At 45.7% G+C, this 20,474-nt stretch overlaps 5 protein-coding genes across 8 annotated transcripts; 2 read left to right on the forward strand and 3 right to left on the reverse strand.

Annotated features, from left to right (window-relative positions):
* Window positions 1-777: 777 nt before the first annotated feature.
* On the forward strand, window positions 778-5,553 carry LOC123452263 (phytochrome C). The gene is made up of 4 exons (XM_045128892.1): window positions 778-3,083; window positions 3,194-4,010; window positions 4,359-4,652; window positions 5,080-5,553. Exons 1-4 carry the CDS (start codon window positions 1,019-1,021, stop codon window positions 5,345-5,347), a joined length of 3,444 nt encoding a protein of 1,147 aa, XP_044984827.1. The 5' UTR covers window positions 778-1,018; the 3' UTR covers window positions 5,348-5,553.
* Window positions 5,554-5,642: 89 nt separating this feature from the next.
* LOC123452264 (meiotic recombination protein SPO11-1) lies at window positions 5,643-9,874 on the forward strand. Of its 3 annotated transcripts, none has more exons than XM_045128894.1 (16): window positions 5,757-5,888; window positions 6,009-6,123; window positions 6,209-6,285; window positions 6,382-6,483; window positions 6,591-6,664; window positions 6,855-6,871; window positions 7,148-7,217; window positions 7,307-7,343; window positions 7,741-7,788; window positions 7,876-7,934; window positions 8,074-8,105; window positions 8,190-8,295; window positions 8,570-8,690; window positions 8,785-8,848; window positions 9,556-9,668; window positions 9,759-9,874. In XM_045128894.1, the coding sequence occupies exons 1-16, from the start codon at window positions 5,783-5,785 to the stop codon at window positions 9,851-9,853; spliced, it is 1,236 nt and encodes a 411-aa protein (XP_044984829.1). In that variant the 5' UTR covers window positions 5,757-5,782; the 3' UTR covers window positions 9,854-9,874. The 3 variants fall into 3 exon arrangements, with proteins under 3 accessions (XP_044984831.1, XP_044984829.1, XP_044984830.1); XM_045128895.1 differs by having other exon boundaries at window positions 5,768-5,888; window positions 6,218-6,285; XM_045128896.1 differs by lacking the exons at window positions 8,785-8,848; window positions 9,556-9,668; window positions 9,759-9,874 and adding an exon at window positions 8,394-8,446 and having other exon boundaries at window positions 5,643-5,888; window positions 8,570-8,662.
* A 239-nt stretch (window positions 9,875-10,113) lies between these two features.
* Window positions 10,114-13,418, reverse strand: LOC123452265 (two pore potassium channel a-like). Its single transcript, XM_045128897.1, has 3 exons — window positions 12,921-13,418; window positions 10,622-11,553; window positions 10,114-10,518 (listed from the first exon to the last, which is right to left on the reverse strand). The coding sequence occupies exons 2-3, from the start codon at window positions 11,515-11,517 to the stop codon at window positions 10,365-10,367; spliced, it is 1,050 nt and encodes a 349-aa protein (XP_044984832.1). The 5' UTR covers window positions 11,518-11,553; window positions 12,921-13,418; the 3' UTR covers window positions 10,114-10,364.
* Window positions 11,730-12,914, reverse strand: LOC123452266. Its single transcript, XM_045128898.1, has one exon. The coding sequence runs from the start codon at window positions 12,477-12,479 to the stop codon at window positions 11,961-11,963; it is 519 nt and encodes a 172-aa protein (XP_044984833.1). The 5' UTR covers window positions 12,480-12,914; the 3' UTR covers window positions 11,730-11,960.
* Window positions 13,419-17,758: 4,340 nt separating the features above from the next.
* Window positions 17,759-20,075, reverse strand: LOC123452267 (two pore potassium channel a-like). Of its 2 annotated transcripts, none has more exons than XM_045128899.1 (3): window positions 19,823-20,075; window positions 18,291-19,222; window positions 17,759-18,186 (listed from the first exon to the last, which is right to left on the reverse strand). In XM_045128899.1, the coding sequence occupies exons 2-3, from the start codon at window positions 19,184-19,186 to the stop codon at window positions 18,033-18,035; spliced, it is 1,050 nt and encodes a 349-aa protein (XP_044984834.1). In that variant the 5' UTR covers window positions 19,187-19,222; window positions 19,823-20,075; the 3' UTR covers window positions 17,759-18,032. The 2 variants fall into 2 exon arrangements, with proteins under 2 accessions (XP_044984834.1, XP_044984835.1); XM_045128900.1 differs by lacking the exon at window positions 19,823-20,075 and adding an exon at window positions 19,569-19,794.
* Window positions 20,076-20,474: the final 399 nt, after the last annotated feature.

Below are 20,474 nucleotides of genomic sequence, written 5' to 3' on the forward strand. Positions count from 1 at the left end.
TCATTTTTGCGTGAGTCGATCAGTTGGAATCGCTCTAACAAACCCCGATCCAGGATGACGATCCTTTCTTTATAGTAGAAGGCAGTTTAGGGCGACATCATTTTTGCATGAGTCGATCAGTTGGAATCGCTCTAACAAACCCCGATCCAGGATGACGATCCTTTTTTTTATAGTAGAAGGCAGTTTAGGGCGATCATGACTTGAAGCATCGTCCACCACACAGTTTAGGGAAAGGCGACGGGGAACTCCGCGGACGATCTGAGCCGCAAGCGTACCCATCCACCGGCCAGAGACGGGTTGCCGGCAGATCGCAGCTGGCGTCACGGCCCCGACAAGCTAGCCATTCTTGAATGAATTATTCCCGATCAAGTGGCGCCACCCAATATTATAGCCGAGTCCGTAGGTCATCGCTGCACCAGTTTATCGCCCGGAACAGTCTAAATTGCTTTACCAGGAGTAGCGTCGGGAATGGACAAGCTGCTATAGATGGAAAGGGGCCGTCAGCTCTTCTTGCGAGGAAGACGAGCCCAACCGCCCCAACGGGGGTGACGTCGTACGCGGCTTTCCACTCTCGGTTTCCCGACGCCTCTCTTCGCTCGCCCGCCCGACGCCGAGCGCCGGCAGTCCGGCACCGGCGGATCGAGCTGGCGGTTGGTTAGTTGCGCATCGCTGTTGCTGGCTTCTCGTCTACCGTTTGGCGCGGGGAGGAGTGTGGGGGAGGGATACTATCGCTGTCCCACTCCCACCCGGGCTCTGCCCCCCTCCTGTTCCCTTCTCCCTCTCACTGCGTGTGCGTGTGGTGTGCTTATCCGCGGCGGGCGAATCCAATCCCCCACTCCCCCCCGTCCTTCTCCACAAAAGGCGCAGCTTTCCCCCCGCCCCCTCATGATTCCCGCCGATTCCACCTCCGCCCATTTGCCCCTCCGCGTCGCAGAATCCCCCGCGCCACCGCCGCTGGCCGTCGCGCGGTAGGGCCGTAGGAGCGAGGAGCGCAGAGCAGCGAGGGGGTGGCGGCGGGATGTCGTCGTCGCGGTCCAACAGCCGGTCGGCCTGCTCGCGGGGGAGCTCGGCGCGGTCCAGGCACAGCGAGCGGGTGGTGGCGCAGACGCCCGTGGACGCGCAGCTGCACGCCGAGTTCGAGAGCTCGCACCGCCACTTCGACTACTCCTCCTCGGTAAGCGCGCTCAACCGCTCCGGCGCCAGCACCAGCTCCGCCGTCTCCGCCTTTCTCCAGAACATGCAGCGGGGCCGCTACATCCAGCCCTTCGGCTGCCTGCTCGCCATCCACCCGGAGTCCTTCGCGCTGCTCGCCTACAGCGAGAACGCCGCCGAGATGCTCGACCTCACGCCGCACGCCGTGCCCACCATCGACCAGCGCGACGCGCTCGCCGTCGGCGCCGACGTGCGCACGCTCTTCCGCTCCCAGAGCGCCGTCGCGCTGCACAAGGCCGCCGTCTTCGGGGAGGTCAACCTGCTCAACCCAATCCTCGTCCACGCCAGGACCTCCGGGAAGCCCTTCTACGCCATCTTGCACCGCATCGACGTTGGCCTCGTCATCGATCTCGAGCCGGTCAACCCCGCGGACGTGCCCGTCACCGCCGCCGGCGCGCTCAAGTCGTACAAGCTCGCCGCCAAGGCCATCTCCAGGCTGCAGTCCCTGCCCAGTGGCAACCTCTCCCTGCTCTGCGATGTGCTGGTCCGGGAGGTAAGCGAGCTCACCGGCTATGACAGGGTGATGGCATACAAGTTCCATGAGGATGAGCATGGTGAGGTCATTGCCGAGTGCAGGAGGTCTGATTTGGAGCCGTATCTTGGCCTGCACTACCCGGCAACTGACATCCCACAAGCATCCAGGTTTCTGTTCATGAAGAATAAAGTGCGGATGATATGTGATTGTGCTGCTTCACCTGTGAAGCTCATTCAGGATGGCAACCTGTCACAGCCTATCAGCCTCTGTGGCTCAACCATGAGGGCACCCCATGGCTGCCATGCCCAGTACATGGCCAACATGGGCTCCATCGCGTCGCTAGTGATGTCGGTCACTGTAAACGAGGATGACGATGAGGATGGAGACACTGGGAGTGACCAGCAGCCCAAAGGCAGGAAGCTCTGGGGGCTGGTGGTTTGCCATCACACGAGCCCGAGGTTCGTCCCTTTCCCGCTCAGGTATGCTTGCGAATTCCTCTTGCAAGTGTTCGGCATACAGCTCAACAAGGAGGTGGAACTTGCTTCTCAGGCAAAGGAGAGGCACATCCTCCGCACGCAGACCCTTCTCTGTGATATGCTCCTCCGGGATGCTCCTGTTGGGATATTTACCCAGTCGCCAAATGTAATGGATCTAGTGAAGTGCGATGGTGCGGCATTGTGTTACCAAAACCAGATTATGGTGCTGGGATCAGCACCCTCTGAAGGAGAGATAAAGAAGATTGCCGCGTGGCTGCTGGAGTGCCATGATGGCTCTACTGGACTAAGTACGGACAGCTTACTGGAAGCAGGCTATCCGGGCGCGTCTGCTCTGGGTGAGGTTGTCTGTGGCATGGCAGCAATAAAGATCTCTTCAAAAGGTTTTATCTTCTGGTTCCGATCGCACACGGCAAAGGAGATCAAGTGGAGTGGAGCTAAGCATGAACCAGGTGATGCAGATGACAATGGCAGGAGGATGCATCCACGTTCTTCGTTCAGGGCCTTTTTGGAGGTAGTTAAATGGAGAAGTGTTCCTTGGGAGGATGTTGAGATGGACGCAATCCATTCTCTCCAGTTAATATTGCGTGGCTCCCTGCAAGATGAAGATGCTAACGACAACAATGTAAGGTCAATTGTTGAAGCTCCATCCGATGACGTCAGGAAGATACAGGGGCTACTTGAATTAAGAATTGTGACAAACGAGATGGTGCGCCTAATTGAGACAGCAACTGCTCCTATATTGGCTGTCGACATCGTTGGTAGCATAAATGGATGGAATGGCAAAGTTGCAGAAATTACCGGATTACCCACCACGGAAGCCATAGGGATGCTTCTGGTAGATCTCGTGGAGGGTGATTCTGTTGAAGTGATTAAGCAAATGTTGAACTCAGCTATGCAAGGTTGTCACTATGTCTTGAATCTGGTCCTTTTATGTTTTCCAGCTTAGCTATAATATGGACATCATTTTTTGGTGACACACCTGTGTTTCATTTCTCCTTTTGTATTTCAGGAACCGAAGAGCAAAATTTTGAAATCAAGCTTAAAACATTCCATCAACAGGAAAGTAATGGCCCTGTAGTCTTGATGGTTAACGCCTGTTGTAGTCGTGACCTTTCAGACAAAGTTGTTGGGGTTTGTTTCGTAGCACAAGATTTGACAGGGCACAAGATGGTTATGGATAAGTATACGCAGATACAGGGCGACTATGTTGCAATAGTAAAGAACCCCAATGAGCTCATACCCCCTATATTTATGATCAATGATCTTGGTTCTTGCTTAGAATGGAATGAAGCTATGCAAAAGATTACTGGTATAAAGAGGGAAGATGCAATAGATAAGTTGCTGATCGGGGAGGTTTTCACTCTTCATGATTATGGATGTAGGGTAAAGGATCAAGCTACTATAACCAAACTTAGCATACTGATGAACACAGTGATCTCCGGTCAAGAACCCGAGAAGCTTGCTTTTGGTTTCTTCAGCACAGATGGCAAGTACATGGAATCACTGCTGACAGCAAACAAGAGGACAGATGCTGAGGGTAAGATCACCGGCGCTCTTTGCTTTTTGCATGTGCCCAGCCCGGAGCTTCAGCATGCTCTTCAGGTGCAGAAAATGTCTGAACAAGCTGCTGCACGCAGCTTTAAGGAATTGACATATATTCGTCAAGAATTGAAGAACCCACTCAATGGCATGCAATTTACCCGTAAGTTGTTGGAACCGTCTGACTTGACAGAGGAGCAGAGGCAACTTTTTGCATCAAATGTTCTCTGTCAAGAACAGTTGAAAAAGATTTTACATGACAATGATCTAGAAGGCATCGAACAGTGGTAAGTGCTGTTTTTCAGCATCGCGTAAAAGCTCATAGGGTGTATATTCTTCGATTATTCTTGAGATCATGTTTTCACTAACCCCAGTATTTTTGTCTGTATTGATGCAGAACTGAAACTACTACCATCTCATGCTTTTTCTTTCTTCTCAATTGCATTTAATCTGTGGGGTACACATGCTATGCGCTACTGGTTCCAAATCCTTAGACATGAAAACTTCCACCATTAACGCAATACTAACAGTGCTAGAAAATCAATGCACACAACACTCTAGCATTTCCATGTACTTTTACATATATAGAAAAATGAATAGATTAAATATTACTTACTATTTATTTATTTATACAGCTACATGGAGATGAACACTGTGGAATTCAACCTTGAAGAAGCTTTGAATACGGTCCTAATGCAAGGCATGTCTCTGAGCAAGGAAAAACAAATTTCTCTTGATCGTGATTGGCCAGTAGAAGTATCATCAATGTACCTATATGGGGATAACTTAAGGCTTCAGCAAGTCCTAGCAGACTACTTGGCATGCACACTTCAATTTACTCGGCCAGCTGAAGGGCCTATTGTACTCCAGGTCATTCCCAAGAAGGAACACATTGGTTCTGGCATGCAGATTGCTCATCTAGAATTCAGGTTAGCCCCACACCCCCCCTTCTCTCTCTCCGCGCATGCCACAAACTGAACTAATAGTACTATATATAGTACATCAGAAGAACACATAGGGAACCTGAGACACTTATTTTACGTGTAAATTATACTCCCTCCGTCCCAAAATAACTAAATAAGTGTCTCAATTTTGTACTAGCTCTATTACAAAATTGTACTCAGCTTGAGACACTTATTTTGGGACGGAGGGAGTACTATAGTGGGCAGCTTGTAGGTCACAGGAGTGAAAAGAGGTTGCCCTTTTTTTTTTCTTGATAGCTGGGTGATTTAGATTGCAGGATGAGTTTTCTGGGATGCAATTCCACTTAACTGAAAGCAATCTGAAAACGGTTTGCTAGGTAGCCCGAATCACCTTGAAAATAACAGCTGTATTTAACCCATGGATCCTATGCAGAGTTGTCCACCCAGCGCCAGGCGTCCCGGAGGCGCTGATACAGGAGATGTTCCGTCACGGCCCAGGGGTATCCCGAGAAGGCCTCGGCCTGCACATAAGCCAGAAGCTCGTGAAGACGATGAGCGGCACGGTACAGTACCTCCGGGAAGCAGAGAGCTCCTCGTTCATCGTTCTGGTGGAGTTCCCGGTGGCACAGCTCAACAGCAAGAGGTCGAAGCCTTCGACGAGCAAGTGGTCGAAGCCTTCGACGAGCAAGAGCAACTTCTGAATCCAACCAGGGTCATTGGTTGGGTTGCTAGAAGAGCTTAGCTGATGTATGTATCATATGTGTAGCTGGGAACATGGATTGTTCCCATGTTGATGGTTGAGGAGGAGCTTAGCTAGCTGAGCTGTTAGGTTTTTAGTGTAATTTTAATACGCAACTCTTCGAGTGAGTGAGCGATGAATAAGATTAAAATGTGCGCTTGTGTTTTCTGATCGATTCTCAGGTGGTTGCAGATTCATACGTTCAGCCTGATTTGAGACTTTCATGCTCTTCTCTCTTCACAGATCCTGCAGAGTGCGCTGAGCATGCTACGCTTGCGAAAGAAAAGAAAAGACATGCGTTTTAAACGGGCCTTGTAGCAGAGGAAGCTTTCAGAAAGCCCATTAGGCACTAGCCGTTACTGGACCAGTCGTGACGGCGCTCTCCTAGCGACTGACCATGGCGGGGAGGGGGAAGAGGAGGCGCGCGACGGTGCTCGACGACGACGAGCGGCGGGGGCGGCGGAGGCTGGAGGAGTCGGCCCTGCTCCTCCACAAGATCAAAGGTGCAGATCCCCTCCCCTCTCCTCTATCGACTGTAAACCCTCGTAATCCCCTTCGAGTTTGGGGTACCAATCGGAGCTAACACGGGTTTTCGCGGCCGCGCGCGTGGGCTGTCGGAGCAGGGCTGGTGGGCTGGGTGGTCGCGGAGCTCAGCGCCGGCCGATCCCCTTCCCTGGCGCTCCACCGCTACCAGAACTACTGCGCCTCCGCCGCCGCCGCCGCGTCCCCGTCCACCTGGTTTGGCTGCCCCCCTCTCTCTCGCCTTCAAATCTCTGCCGACCAAATCCGTCAGATTCTTACCGGTGCGCGGGCGGGCGTGCAGCGCCTGCAGCTACGACGCCCCCGTCGGCACGGACGTCCTCTCCCTCCTCCGCAAGGAATTCCACGCCTCCCGCCTCAGTACGGATTCGCGTACCCCAGGCTTACTCGATTCTCATCAATCTCTCCTTGTTTCTGATCATGCTAATCAGTTTGGGATGCGTCGTTGATGTGCAGATGTGCTTCTCAGGGTCCTGCTCGTGGTGCAGCAGCTCCTGCAGGAGAACAAGCACTGCTCCAAGAGGGACATCTACTACATGTACCCCTCCATGTTTGTAGGTCTGTGCTTGTCTGCTGCTGCCATGTCCGATCCACCTCTGTGTAGCGTGAGTTTCAGGTGTTCTGCCTTTTCGCTGTGTGTTTGACAATTAGAGGTCTCACTGCAGAACAAGCAATTGTTGACCGTGCGATCAACGATATCTGCATACTCTTCAAGTGCAGCCGGCATAATCTCAACGTGGTATGTGCTGGATTATTTGCTTAATCTGTCTCTTGTGATGCACTATTCCTTGAGGTCCCCATTTCTTCATGAATTGTCAGGAGATGTTTTCATGAGTTCTCTCAGTGATTTCTTCTGCATTTATTTCATCGCCTTTTTTGCTTATCTTTCAATAACCATCTTCAATTTCTGCTCACCTGGCTGCTTGCAGGTTCCTGTGGCAAAAGGGTATGGATTTTTATTGAGTTGTGAGTATTTGATTTTGATAGCATTTTTATCCTTCCATCTTGTTCCATGCCGTCACTTAACTAATCAGCATTTCTGTTCCTCCATCCTCCTTACCACTTGTCTTGCTTTACTTAAAACATGATCTAGGTGTAAACAGTGGGATGCTGCTCTTTTGGCAGAGATTTAAAGCATCATAATCTCCTATGTCCATACAATGGTCTTAGTTATTTCTGAATATTTTCCCGCTGTGTACTCGTCATGTCTTTATTGTTCCAGTTTGGTGATGGGCTGGATAAGATTTGTGGAGGGTGAAAAGAAAGTGTACTGTATAACAAACGTCAATACTGTAAGCTTCTATGATTCCATCTAATCACACAGTACGATCTGTTTCTAGTATGCATTAATTTGGCTAGCCTTTTCCTTCTTCAATTGCAGGCTTTCCCCATTCCAGTTAGCATCGAAGCAATCAAAGGTTGTTTAACAATTTGAAAATTCATAATAATCTTTGCCATTCATAGTTTATTATTATTTCATATCTGTTTCCTTAGGAAATTCAGTTTTATAAATTGTGATGTACACAATTAGCTTATATCTCTTAGCAAGTCAATGTTCAGTTTAAATTTGTATAGATAGTGATTGATGTATTACAAAGTGGGATTTTGACAAACCACCAAATTTTGGACACCATGTGAAAGAGTAATGAGGATTCATATTTATTTTTTGTCTCAAACAAATATGGAGAGGAGTATCCTTGTTATTCCACAAACTATATGGCATAGGTTTGCTATCTTCCTATATGTACACTATATTTCTTTCATATTCTCAATTACAATGCAGTAAACTTAAGCTGTCTTGGTTTTTTCTTGCAGATGTTGTTAGTGTTGCTCACTACATACTTGTTGTTGAGAAGGAGGCAGGTGTGATGATTAAAGCCCCCCTATCTGCATGTGATACTTCTATTCTTTGCAGTCTTCCTACAGTTTGCTTCTGTATGCCATTTGCAGTGTTCCAGCGTTTGGCCAATGACAAGTTCTGCAAAAAGAATCGCTGCATTGTTATTACAGTAACTGCTAACGCTGGATCTAGTGTTATAGTGACATTATTTCTCGCATGGCTTTTATCTTGTTTGATGATTTTCTTCTGTTTTTGTTGATGTTGTTGTTGTTGTTGTTGTTGATGATGATTTTCTTCTGTTTGCTCAGGGAAGAGGCTACCCAGATATTCCAACAAGAAGGCATGTGCTCTTTCATATCTTTGTTTCTCTTGTATATTATAACTGAATTGCTATTCTAAATGTATATTCCTTGTACTGTTGCAGATTCTTACGCTACCTTGTCGAACAGCTGCGCTTGCCCGCTTATTGCTTAGTGGACTCAGATCCTTATGGTTTTGATATTCTGGCCACCTATAAATTTGGTTCCATGGTAGGGCAAAAAAACTATCTAATATCTAGTTATTTGTTATTATTAACATTCATGGTCATGCTGGCTTTGCTCTTATGCATATTTGCATTTTATTGAAGCCCTAATAGCATCAAAGTGTAAATCAATCAGTACAATTTCAAAAAAGGAAATGGTAGGCCAAATGAAATGTCATTTTGTACATACATTCGGAATTTCAGTCCCGTTTTTGTTGGTATGTTTGAGTATTAACTGACCAGCTCTTCTTACTCCCTTGTACAACTCTATTCTTTTTAAGCAAATGGCATACGATGCAAATGTTCTGCGTGTGCCTGAGATACGTTGGCTCGGGGTCTTCACATCCGACTTTGAGGAGTATTGTCTTCCAGACTGCTGTCAACTTCCATTGTCATCTGAAGGTCACTAAATTGGAGGGATATAAATTTCATTTCTACCCCTTTTCTCGGAACTTGATTTGTTGTTGAATATCAAATGCCATGTATCCTGTTCCAGATACAAGGAAGCTTGAAGGAATTCTCACCAGATGTTACTTACACAGGGAAGCCCCAGAATGGAGGTAAAGGAACAGGAAGTTGTACTTCCTATTGCTCTTATATTATTCCAAGAACTTCATGATTGTGATGTGGGTTGCAAGAATAGTTCAAGTACAACTAGAATTACATAGATGTCTTCATAATATATTCCTTACAAAATGCCAATGCAACAGTTAAACTCAGTGATCCAAGTGAAATCTTCTTCCAAGCACAATGAATCCTATTATTTAGCCCCTGTACTCCAAGCACTTCAGGGATATGATGTGGGTTGCAAATAATAATAGTTCAAGTCCAACTACTAGAATTTGTTATTTGATATTTTTTGTTCAACTAGTACTGTAGTTAAATAGAGCTTTTCATCTTTTGTTCTTAGAAAATGCTAAATGGAACAACCAAACTCACTGATATGAGTGAAATCTTCTTCTGATATGAGTGAAATCTTCTTCCAGTACAATTATCAGTTCTATGCTTTTATCCCCTGTACGTAATCTGTAACTGCTTTCAGCATCAGTTCCTTAGCTTCAAAAACTCCATATCTGCGTCACCTTGTCGACTCTAACAGTAGTAGGTGCTCCATTGTTTGAAAATATCTATGACTGCATTCACTTGGCCAGTTATAATGGCAATGGGTTTGTGTTTAAAATTAGAATCATTTGCATTGTTAAGACTCGGTTCTTTTCCCTGACCATTTTTCTTCCTAAGATACTCATGATTTTATCATCCTTGGCAGGTTGAAGTTGGAAGAGATGCTGGAAAAGGGTGTCAAGTTTGAGATTGAAGCATTGTCATCAAGTTCCATTTCTTTCCTGTCGCAAGAGTACATCCCCCAAAAGATCAAACTGGGTAGGTATATATAGTATTGCATATACCTGTATCTATACAGAATTGTGCTTAGCTAAGAGTCTTGTTTTGTTTTGGTTACAACACTTGTAGTTGCTTGTCTGATCATACATCAAAACAATCCCCTTGGTATTCACAACAAGATTTTGGCTGCAATTATTGCATACCTTTCGACACTGCATGGTTAATCATGACTGCTACTTGGATTAGTTCTGATTTATTATGTTCATGTGTAAAGCGAAACCTGTTAGAAGTGAATGCCTGAATAGAAACTCTGGGTGTTCACTTAGTTCTCCCAGGTCATCATCTCATGGAAGCAAACTCCTATTTGCCTGAGACCTCATTAGATAGATTGCCGCTTGCCTTGCAATTCTGGACCCAGGAGCAACAAATCCAAGAAAAAAATACATCTACACAGGCTACCATATTGGAAGCTGGAAATATTTCATGACTGGAAAGCAATAGCTTAACAAATTTCATTTACACAGGTACACAAGCTTATCAAAGCATCACCAAATACCTCTTTCTTACACATGTCCGGGTGCATATGAGCAGATCCATTGTGTTAAATACATGTAGGAGCTCAACAAGGTCGTATCTTTTGACACTTTACAAGATTACAGAACTAATTAACAGCATTAACCGACCATTCAACTATAGTATTTAAGCTGTAGAATTAAGTACAAGCCCATATGTTCATCACTGACCGGATTGTGCCTGAGTAAGGTCATAGGTGGAGAGTGTGCCGGACTGGTCAACATCGAGTTTCTCAAACTCCTCCAGGAAACAAGATATGTCTTCTTGGCTGATCTTCCCCAGTTCTTTGAGCTTGTACACGACAAATTCAGCAGCACTGCACATATCAAGTTCACAAATCAACATGGATGCTCATTACCTGCAAAATCTTAAGGGATATGATGGAGGGGAAGAATACTAAAAATGCATTATGTGCTTACCCCACTTTTCGATCATTATCCAGATCAGCTGCTTCAAGATCCATGTTTGTTATTCTCCGTGTGAGAACCCATTTGGCCAGCATTTTCTGCCGTCGCTCGGTGTAGATCTCAGCAAGGTACATGAAGAACAGCGCCAGGATTATGGTGCTCGTAATTATCCAAAATACCGCGAAAGTGCGCCCCAATTTGGACGAGAAGCTTTTATCCCCATAGCCCAGGGTAGTTATTGTGGCACAGACACAATAAAAGGAATCGACAAGGCTCAGCTTTTCAACCTTCCAGAGAAAAACAGTCCCTACAACAATGGTTGTCATAAGAAGCAGGGCAGCCGTGTAGAATTTGTACTTTGTCTTGTTTGTCTCAATTTGCCTGAGCATTTTGGCCTCGCTACACTTCATGTTCATGTGCAGTGCCTTGAAGAACAGGACCTCCTGCTTCTCCACGAGATAATCCGCCGACTTGCTCACAAAGAGAGCAATAATCGCCATGCCTGTGAAGACGAACACACAAGCGAGCAGCTTTGCCGTGTCGCTGTTAGGGACAAGGTCTCCGTAACCAACCGATGTCATCGTGACAATGCAGAAGTACAGGGCGTCAAGCACCCTGTTGGTTCTCTTGCCAGATAACTGATCCATGACAAGATAAAAGACGACGACGCCCGCTAGCAGGTAGAGAAATAGGAGGAGCCCTGCTAGTCTAAAGCTCGGCCGTATCACGCTGAGCAACTCCTTGGCTGGAGGCGACGAGCCGTTTTCTTCTGGTTTCTGATCGGTCTCTGATCTGGGAGCCGACCTGCTTCTTCGGAACCGTTTAGCTCCTTCTAACGGCTTCCTTTGGAGCACGTCGGCGTTGTGGTTATCAGGTACCAATGCTCGTTGAATACTGTTGTCAGACATTGGTTTAGGTTGCGAATTGCCGTCAGAATCAAAAACCTATTATTCAGAGAATGTCACACGTTACAGATAAGCGAGAAGGAAGTTTAGAAGCTCATCAAATATCAGGTAAAAATTAAGGCAAGACGGTGGATATGCACTGAATTGCATGGACAACTGAGAGACATTTTTTTTCCTATCACCATCATTCTAAGCATTGAATTTTTTAACTGCAGGTCAAAGAGAGGCAGACAAAGTAAGAACATCTTAGCAGACTATGTACAAATCGACCCTTAAAAACGCGTATAAGGGGCATTGTTGACCATTTTTACGGTACGAAATTGTCCCGGACAGAACAGACCCTGTAAATGGAACTGTATTCCACTATAGTTTTTCTTTTTCTTTTTTCCTTACGTCCCGGCGAGCCGTCTCCTGCCACGGCGTGCCTCGCCCGCCTCGCCTCCGTCTCATCTTGGCGCCGCCCGTTCCTGGTCATGCATGCAGTGAAGGAGGCCTGCGTCGTCTGCCCCCGATTGAGCTCGGCACTGCCCGCCGCCGCGCGTACGTTTCCCCGTCGTGGCCGTGCGAGCTCCCCCACCCTGCTCCGCCCTTCTTCGGTGCCGCCCACCCTGATTCAGGCCGCCGGTAGCCTGCTTCATCCTGCCCGTGGACGGCCGCGTCTTGGCAGTGAAGGTCGAGCTGGCCGTAATTCGGATCGACGGCGACAAATTTCGGCGTGCGGCGGCTTCTTTTGACATGCAGTGACGGATTCCGGTGAGTTTCAGATAGATTCCGGCCAGTTCCGCGGCGACGCGTTTGCTCCGACGAGGTTTGACCAGTTTACGGGTTGAACTGTATACTGCTTTCAAAAGTGCACATATAAGGTTTTCACCGATGGATTTAGCGTGGCCTTTAAAAAGTTTACAGGTCGAACAAGTTTTACGGGGTCTGATCCACGCCGTTTTTCCGATCGAAACTGTAAACATTTCATTTTTTTACGGGTTTAACCAGTTTATGGGGTCTGCTAGAAGGCCAATACTTACTAGTAGATGTTATCTTGAATTCCTGATGTTGACTTTCTGGGCCTTTAGGCACAGAATTCTCCTCTTATCCAGTATAAAAATAAGGGCCGATTCCTATTTACCTATTCTGTCGCTTTCTCTCTGGACAAAGTCGCACTGCTACTGGCTCAGATCGGATCTCTACAGCTAGCTTAATCTGCAACCCAAGGAACTGAGAAGCTAAGTGCTGGAAAGTTAACCTTGATGAGAGACGAAAAGGGGAAGCGAGACGAGCAGGGGAAGCATTTCCCACTCTGCTATACAACAGTAGCATCTACTCGTGTTGAAGCTACATACAGAATCAAAGCCATTCGCACGAAGCAAGCAGAGCACAGTTCAGAAGGCAGAGAGATTATCATCCCTTACCTCCCTCCGGCCGACGGAAGCTGGGCGACGCTTTGGGGTGTCGAGGCGCCTTTCTTACTCCTTTTCTTCTTCTTCTTCTTCCCTCGAGCTCTACTGCTTTGCTCAGCTGATCGATCTCCTCCCGCTCCGCGTTGGCTCGCTTTTTGTCGACCCGAGCTGCGACCTGAGGCCTGGGCTGAGAGGCACGGAGATGGGGACGCACGCACGCGCCACGACGGCCGCGCCGGATCTCTCTACGTGTTGGCGCCGCGTGGGTTGAGCTGTAGAGGTCCCGCCGCTTTGACGTGGCCGGCCCCACCGTGCCGGCGCAAGTTGGAACCCTTCGCCTCGCCGTTTTGTTGACCTTCCTGACCCGGAGGGGGCGCGGCGCGAACCGATCTGGCGGGTCCAGGTCGGTTGGCCGCAGGCAAAATTCAGCAGGACTGCTGCTCCGTTTCTCAGATCAAGATCCAACTGAGATCGGATCCGAGCTCGGCATGTTTAGCTGAACGAAATGCAACCGTGCAAGGAGGTGGGGTGCGGGCGTCCAGCGAATCGGGATAAGAAAGGGCCTACATGTCACTCTCTCCCCTCGTGCCTCGTGCCCTTCATGAAAGCTCCACCCACCGGCCACCGCCCCCATCACTCTCTGGTATCGTTGCTCATTCAAGAACGATGTTTCTAGCTTGCTTTGCGACGCGGTAGGAACATTTAATAAAGATGTCAATCAGCCAATGGGTTGGTTTTTGCACGGGTTGACCAATCCCATTGTTAGATTCTGGAGGCCTCTCAGGGCGCTTGCAATTTCGGCCGTCGGATTGCGTTTTCAAACGAATTCGGTCCGTCGGATCTTCCTGGCCATAATGTGTGTGCTCTTCTCTAATTACTAGCAAAATGACCCGTGCGTTGCAACGGAAGAAAAAAAACATAATCTTCAATGATGATGACCACATTATGTTCACACATAATCGCTTGATTTCGAAATTTTGTGCACAAATGCAAGAAAATGTTTCTTCTTTTAAATTTATTCACAAGTTGAAGCAATCTTTGCATTTTCAAAAAAAATATATATATCATGGTTGTCAAAAATCTTGGTAACTCAAAGAATTATTCTTAATTTCAAGATTTTTTTTTAGAAACACATACAATAATAATTCGATCCATCCAACAATTAATTCTTCAAAAATCACACGGGTATATTTTCACAAAGACTTAGAAGCATTAATGTTTAACTACATACATTAGATCTTTCATGAACAATTTTACAAATATGAGAACAATTTTAAAATTAAGAACTTTTTTTACAATTTACAAACATTTACTAAAAATTGTGAATATTTTTTATATTTCAAACGGGTTTAAATATTTTCTTTTGAATTGGCGACCAATTCTAGAAAAGACGAACATAAGTTTTTATGTTGCAGGATTTTACTTTAAATTCACAAACATTTTTGAAACGCATGAAGTTTTGCTGAATAAACAAACATTTTTATAAGTCAGTAATATATTTATTAAATTCATGACATTGTTTTTGAATTTGCAAAATTTTTTATAAAAATCCGGCGCCTTTTTTGAATCCACAAACATTTTATGTTTTCGTCAACATTTAATTCGAAATTCCTATTTTTTAATATGCAAATGCTTTTGTAATTCTAAATTATTTAAATTAGAAGTAAACAAAAATGGAACGGACAAAATTAAATAAAAAAGAAACTATCAAAACAGGCATTAGCTATTTTTAAATGCATTAACATATTTTGAATTAGAAAGCATTTTGTTAAATGCTTTTAATAATTTTTAATACATGGAATTTGATTTGAAATCATGGACTTTTCTTATTGTATAAACATTTTTTCAAACTTGCAAACATTTTATTGTATATGCGAGCATTTTTTATAAAGACTCCGAGCAGTTTTTGAAGTCACAAACATTTTATTTTTTAAAATATGTTGATTTAAAATTTTAAGTTTATTAAAAGTTTAAAGGTTATTTGAAGTTCTAAATTATTTAAAATAGAAAAATAAAATGGAACTGAAGATAAATAAATAATTGGAACTAAAAAAACTGATGCCTGTGCATGGGCCGGCCAATACGGTGTGCTGGATATTCTCTCGGGGTGCAGAGCGGAGGTTTTTACATGGGCCGGCCCAGTCTGAGATTTTTCGTTTTGTGAAACGTTTTCTATTACATACCGGTGACATGGTGGGTAATTTATGCAAACTTTATGGGCAATTTTCATGACGTACCACATAAGCAATAGGTGCTTTATTAATATCTCTAATCTCTAACTAGACCATGATGGCGCGTGTTGCCGCGCCCGTCCATTTGGTAAATGGTAGAAATTTAGTGAAATAAATTAAGACGTGAAACATGGAAATCAAATTTTCATCACGAACAATGATGCACTAAAGGTCATGCCAAGATGAAAAATATGAAAATAATCTATTGGTGTAGTGGGCTTACAATATGTGTTCGTGGCCATGCAAATGTATGAAATAAAGAGTACATGTCGAGGGCTACACTTGGCATCACAAATTCAAATACAAGGAATGATATCCAGAAGGTACCTTTATAGCACATCAATAACACACCATCCTCTATTTTTGTACGTCCGTGTGTGTTCCTTCCATCAAGCAGTTGAAGAAAATTATGTGCGGAAATTGTGCTACCGCAAGAAAAATAATTGTAATGCTCGGTGCACATATTCTGCAATAACTTGGCTTGTGCTAAGCAATTAGTTAACTATTCATGTCCCTTTCTATACCGAACCACCGTCTATCTATCATGCCATCATTTTTGTTTGTCGTCATAAACGATATGGATTCATATGAAACAATAGATATAGTCTAATAAATTGCACTTGAAACCAGTTACCTCTTGCCTGATGTCCTCGTGACCACCATAATAATTTCTTAAATCACCCTTCAGCCTTCCATTCATTTGAAGCTACAAAAAGAACACACTGGAAGAAAAAAATACTAAGAGATGATCAAGGTAAACACACACATAATGGGATCCAACCATGGAAAAAATGGTGCGGGATTCAATAAAGAAGAAAAAAGAGGAGGATCCATTGCTCCAGCCCGATCTCATGAATGAGAAGATCATGAAGACAGGAAGCCTCAAAGAAATAGGAGGTGCAAGGATCATGCTCGTCATTAATTTGCCCATAATCCCAGTGTTTATTCTGTCATCAGTCAACATAAACAATGAAATAATTTTGGAAAAAATCACATTTTTTATGTAGAAGCAGCAATTAGATTATTAACAATTGATAAATATGGTATTGCATTTAACTGAATGTAAAATGGAGTACCGGGCTAATCTTGCAAAGACACACCCCTGCAGTAGTAAAGTTTCATCTGCTGCGCCTTCGGTGAGAGATTCTAATGTCTGTATCAAGGGTTCAGAGAAAGGTAGTCAGCCATGAGAAAATCAAACACGAACTAATCAATCTTACAACTTGTCATGACGTCCATGTAGTTCTCAGTAGGAAGAAGGTCACACCAACGAGGATCAGGTGTGCTTGTTCGTCGGCCCCATCATGCTTTTCTCCACCATCTGTTTGCTTTCTATCTCTCTAACCAATCGATCAAGAACCATCGTGATAGATTGGAGATCGGAGTGAAAATATTATACTTGTTCTTGATTCAGTCACAGCATACTTTGTCGAGTACGTGAGGTCCATCCACAAAATCATTTAGGAGAGCACAAACACAACACCCAGAATTCAAAACCGAGAGAGATCAGGTGAGGAGTAGAGGAGGAAATCCGCGAACTTACGAAGTGGCCCAGGAACGGTGGCGGCAGCTCCATCCCAATCGTCCATGTTGCTACACGAGGAGGCTGGGGCGAAGGGGGTCGTCGTGGGGTTCCGATTGTTTGTGCCGCCGTCGCCGTAGATGGGGAGAATAGGGGAGTTGCTCTAGAACCGTCGCCTTCGCACCTGCACGGAATCGCACAAACGCTCGTCATCCGTCGGTGCTTAATGGGCTGGTCGCTTGGGCCTAATCAACGAGGATACTGCGTTTCGGCCACGAGAGTAGCCTCCCCTTAGGACAGCCAGCCCACGAAACACAAACATGACACACAGATCAGACCGAACGGCTAGAAATGGTTTGATCAGAAAAATTAACGGTCCAAACATCTCATGGCGTGAGAAGATAGGGATTAGGCTCAGTTTTACTGTCCTAAATTTGTTAACCCCAGTTCACTTTGGGTCCATAAGGTGTGTGTTCTTCTCCAATCCATACTCTTGATGCTTCGTGTGATTACTTTTGCAGCAGTTTCAGTTTGTTGTAATGAGATTGCTCATATTCTGTTGAACTCAAACTCTGTAGGGCTCCCAACATTTTGAAGACATATTATCTACTCCCTCCGTTTCTAAATATAAGACCTTTTAGAGATTATATTATAAACTACATATGGATGTACATAGACATATTTTAGAGTATAGATTCACTCATTTTGCTTTGTATATAGTCTTCTAGTGAAATACCTAAAATGTCTTATATTTTGGAACGGAGGGAGTAGTTATTTTACTAGCTTGGTCTCAGCTAAGGAACTGTTGGAGCTTCCTTGCCACTTGAGAAGAGCTTGCATTGCATATGCTGGCAAGCTCGCTCCTTTGTAGTGGTATATTCCTCGAATGAGAGACTATGATGTAAGTCTCTGTGTGTGTGTGCGCGCGCGCGCCTGAATAGAAACTCTGGGTGTTCACTTAGTTCTCCCAGGTCATCATCTCATGGAAGCAAACTCCTATTTGCCTGAGACCTCATTAGATAGATTGCCGTTTGCCTTGCAATTCTGGACCCAGGAGCAACAAATCCAAGAAAAAAATACATCTACACAGGCTACCATATTGGAAGCTGGAAATATTTCATGACTGGAAAACAATAGCTTAACAAACTTCATTTACACAGGTACACAAGCTTATCAAAGCATCACCAAATACCTCTTTCTTACACATGTCCAGGTGCATATGAGCAGATCCATTGTGTTAAATACATGTAGGAGCTCAACAAGGTCATATCTTTTGACACTTTACAAGATTACAGAACTAATTAACAGCATTAACCGACCATTCAACTATAGTATTTAAGCTGTAGAATTAAGTACAAGCCCATATGTTCATCACCGACCGGATTGTGCATGAGTAAGGTCATAGGTGGAGAGCGTGCCGGACTGGTCAACGTCGAGTTTCTCAAACTCCTCTAGAAAAGAAGATATGTCTTCTTGGCTGATCTTCCCCAGTTCTTTGAGCTTGTACACGACAAATTCAGCAGCACTGCACATATCAAAGTTCACAAATCAACACCGATGCTCATTACCTGCAAAATCTTAAGGGATATGATGGCGAGGAAGAATACTAAAAATGCTTTATGCGCTTACCCCACTTTTCGATCATTATCCAGATCAGCTGCTTCAAGATCCATGTTTGTTATTCTCCGTGTGAGAACCCATTTGGCCAGCATTTTCTGCCGTCGCTCGGTGTAGATCTCAGCAAGGTACATGAAGAACAGCGCCAGGATTATGGTGCTCGTAATTATCCAAAATACCGCGAAAGTGCGCCCCAATTTGGACGAGAAGCTTTTATCCCCATAGCCCAGGGCAGTTATTGTGGCACAGACACAATAAAAGGAATCAACAAGGCTCAGCTTCTCAACCTTCCAGAGAAAAACAGTCCCCACAACAATGGTTGTCACAAGAAGTAGGGCAGCAGTGTAGAATTTGTACTTTGTCTTGTTTGTCTCAATTTGCCTGAGCATTTTGGCCTCGCTAAACTTCATGTTCATGTGCAGTGCCTTGAAGAACAGCACCTCCTGCTTCTCGACGAGATAATCTGCCGACTTGCTCACAAAGAGAGCAATAAACGCCATGCCGGTGAAGACGAAAACACAGGCGAGGAGCTTCGCCGTGTCACTGTGAGGGACAAGGTCTCCATAACCAACCGATGTCATCGTGACAATACAGAAGTAGAGTGCGTCAAGCACCCTGTTGGTTCTCTTGCCAGATAACTGATCCATGACAAGGTAAAAGACGACGACGCCCGCTAGCAGGTAGAGAAATAGGAGGAGCCCTGCTAGTCTAAAGCTCGGTCGTATCACGCTGAACAACTCCTTGTCTGGAAGCGGCGAGCCATTTTCTTCTGGTTTCTGATCGGCCTCTGATCTGGGAGCCGACCTGCTTCTTCGGAACCGTTTAGCTCCTTCTGACGGCTTCCTTTGGAGCACGTCGGCGTTGTGGTTATCAGGTAGCAATGCTCGTTGAATACTGTTGTCAGACATTGGTTTAGGTTGCGAATTGCCGTCACAATCAAAAACCTATTATTCAGAGAATGTCACACGTTACAGTATTGGTGTTACAGATAAGCGAGAAAGAAGTTTAGAAGCTCATTAAATATCAGGTAAAAATTAAGGCAAGACGGTGGATATGCACTGAATTGCATGGACAATTGAGAGACAATTTTTTTCCTATCACCATCATTCTAAGCATTGAATTTTTAACTGCAGGTCAAAGAGAGGCAGACAAAGTAACTTGGGTCAAAAATAAGGGCCAATTCTTACTAGATGTTATCCTGAATTCCTGATTTTGACTTTGTGGGCCTTTAGGCACAGAATTCTCCTCTTATCTAGTATCAAAATAAGGACCGATTCCTATTACACTTACATATTCTGTCGCTTTCTCTCTGGACAAAGTCGCACTGCTACTGTTTCAGATCGGATCTCTACAGCTAGCTTAATCTGCAACCCAAGGGATCATGAAACTGACAAGCAAAGTGCTGGAAAGTTAACCTTGATCAGAGACGAAAAGGGGAAGCGAGACGAGCAGGGGAAGCATTTCCCACTCTGCTATATAACAGCAGCATCTACTCGCAATGAACAGAGCACAGTTCAGAAGGCAGAGAGATTATCCTCCCTTACCTCCCTCCGGCCGACGGAAGCTGGGCGACGCTTTGGGGTGTCCAGGCGCCTTTCTTACTCCTCCTCTTCTTCTTCTTCCCTCGAGCTCTCCTGCTTTGCTCAGCTGATCTCCTCCCGCTCCGCGTTTGCTCGCTTTTTGTCGACCCGAGCTGAGACCTGAGGCCTGGGCTGAGAGGCACGGAGATGGGGACGCACGCACGCGCCACGCCGGCCGAGCCGGATCTCTACGTGTTGGCGTCGCGTGGGTTGAGCTGTGGAGGCTTTGACGTGGCCGGCCCCACCGTGCCGGTGCAAGTTGGAACCCTTCGCCTCGCCGGTTTGTTGACCTTCCTGACCCGGAGGGGGCGCGGCGCGAACCGATCTGGCGGGTCCAGGTCGGTTGGCAGCAGGCAAAATTCAGCAGGGCTGCTGCTTCGTTTCTCCGATCAAGATCCAACTGAGATCAGATCCGAGCTCGCCATGTTAGGCCAACTCCACCGTGCGATCCCATCCTGTTCGCGCGCATTCGTTACAGATTAAGCAGACGGTCCAACACACGGGAGCAAACGAACTTTTGTCCGTTTTATGTCCGCTTTCGATCCATCCCCGACCCAACTTTGCGTCGATTTTGGGCGAAACGAACAACGCGCGGACGGACGGGACGCGCGCTTGT

This window comes from Hordeum vulgare, chromosome 5H (genome assembly GCF_904849725.1).
Source record: "Hordeum vulgare subsp. vulgare chromosome 5H, MorexV3_pseudomolecules_assembly, whole genome shotgun sequence".
Taxonomy (NCBI): Eukaryota; Viridiplantae; Streptophyta; class Magnoliopsida; order Poales; family Poaceae; genus Hordeum; species Hordeum vulgare.

Coding starts and splice junctions, on each gene's coding strand:
- LOC123452263 (XM_045128892.1), top strand. CDS start 1,019: ATGTCGTCGTCGCGGTCCAACAGCCGGTCGGCCTGCTCGCGGGGGAGC. Junction 3,084..3,193: donor GTTGAACTCAGCTATGCAAG/GTTGTCACTATG, acceptor TTTGTATTTCAG/GAACCGAAGAGCAAAATTTT. Junction 4,653..5,079: donor ATTGCTCATCTAGAATTCAG/GTTAGCCCCACA, acceptor GATCCTATGCAG/AGTTGTCCACCCAGCGCCAG.
- LOC123452264 (XM_045128894.1), top strand. CDS start 5,783: ATGGCGGGGAGGGGGAAGAGGAGGCGCGCGACGGTGCTCGACGACGAC. Junction 7,218..7,306: donor GTATAACAAACGTCAATACT/GTAAGCTTCTAT, acceptor CTTCAATTGCAG/GCTTTCCCCATTCCAGTTAG. Junction 8,106..8,189: donor CCAGATATTCCAACAAGAAG/GCATGTGCTCTT, acceptor GTACTGTTGCAG/ATTCTTACGCTACCTTGTCG.
- LOC123452265 (XM_045128897.1), bottom strand. CDS start 11,517: ATGTCTGACAACAGTATTCAACGAGCATTGGTACCTGATAACCACAAC. Junction 10,519..10,621: donor GATAATGATCGAAAAGTGGG/GTAAGCACATAA, acceptor TGATATGTGCAG/TGCTGCTGAATTTGTCGTGT.
- LOC123452266 (XM_045128898.1), bottom strand. CDS start 12,479: ATGTTTACAGTTTCGATCGGAAAAACGGCGTGGATCAGACCCCGTAAA.
- LOC123452267 (XM_045128899.1), bottom strand. CDS start 19,186: ATGTCTGACAACAGTATTCAACGAGCATTGCTACCTGATAACCACAAC. Junction 18,187..18,290: donor GATAATGATCGAAAAGTGGG/GTAAGCGCATAA, acceptor TGATATGTGCAG/TGCTGCTGAATTTGTCGTGT.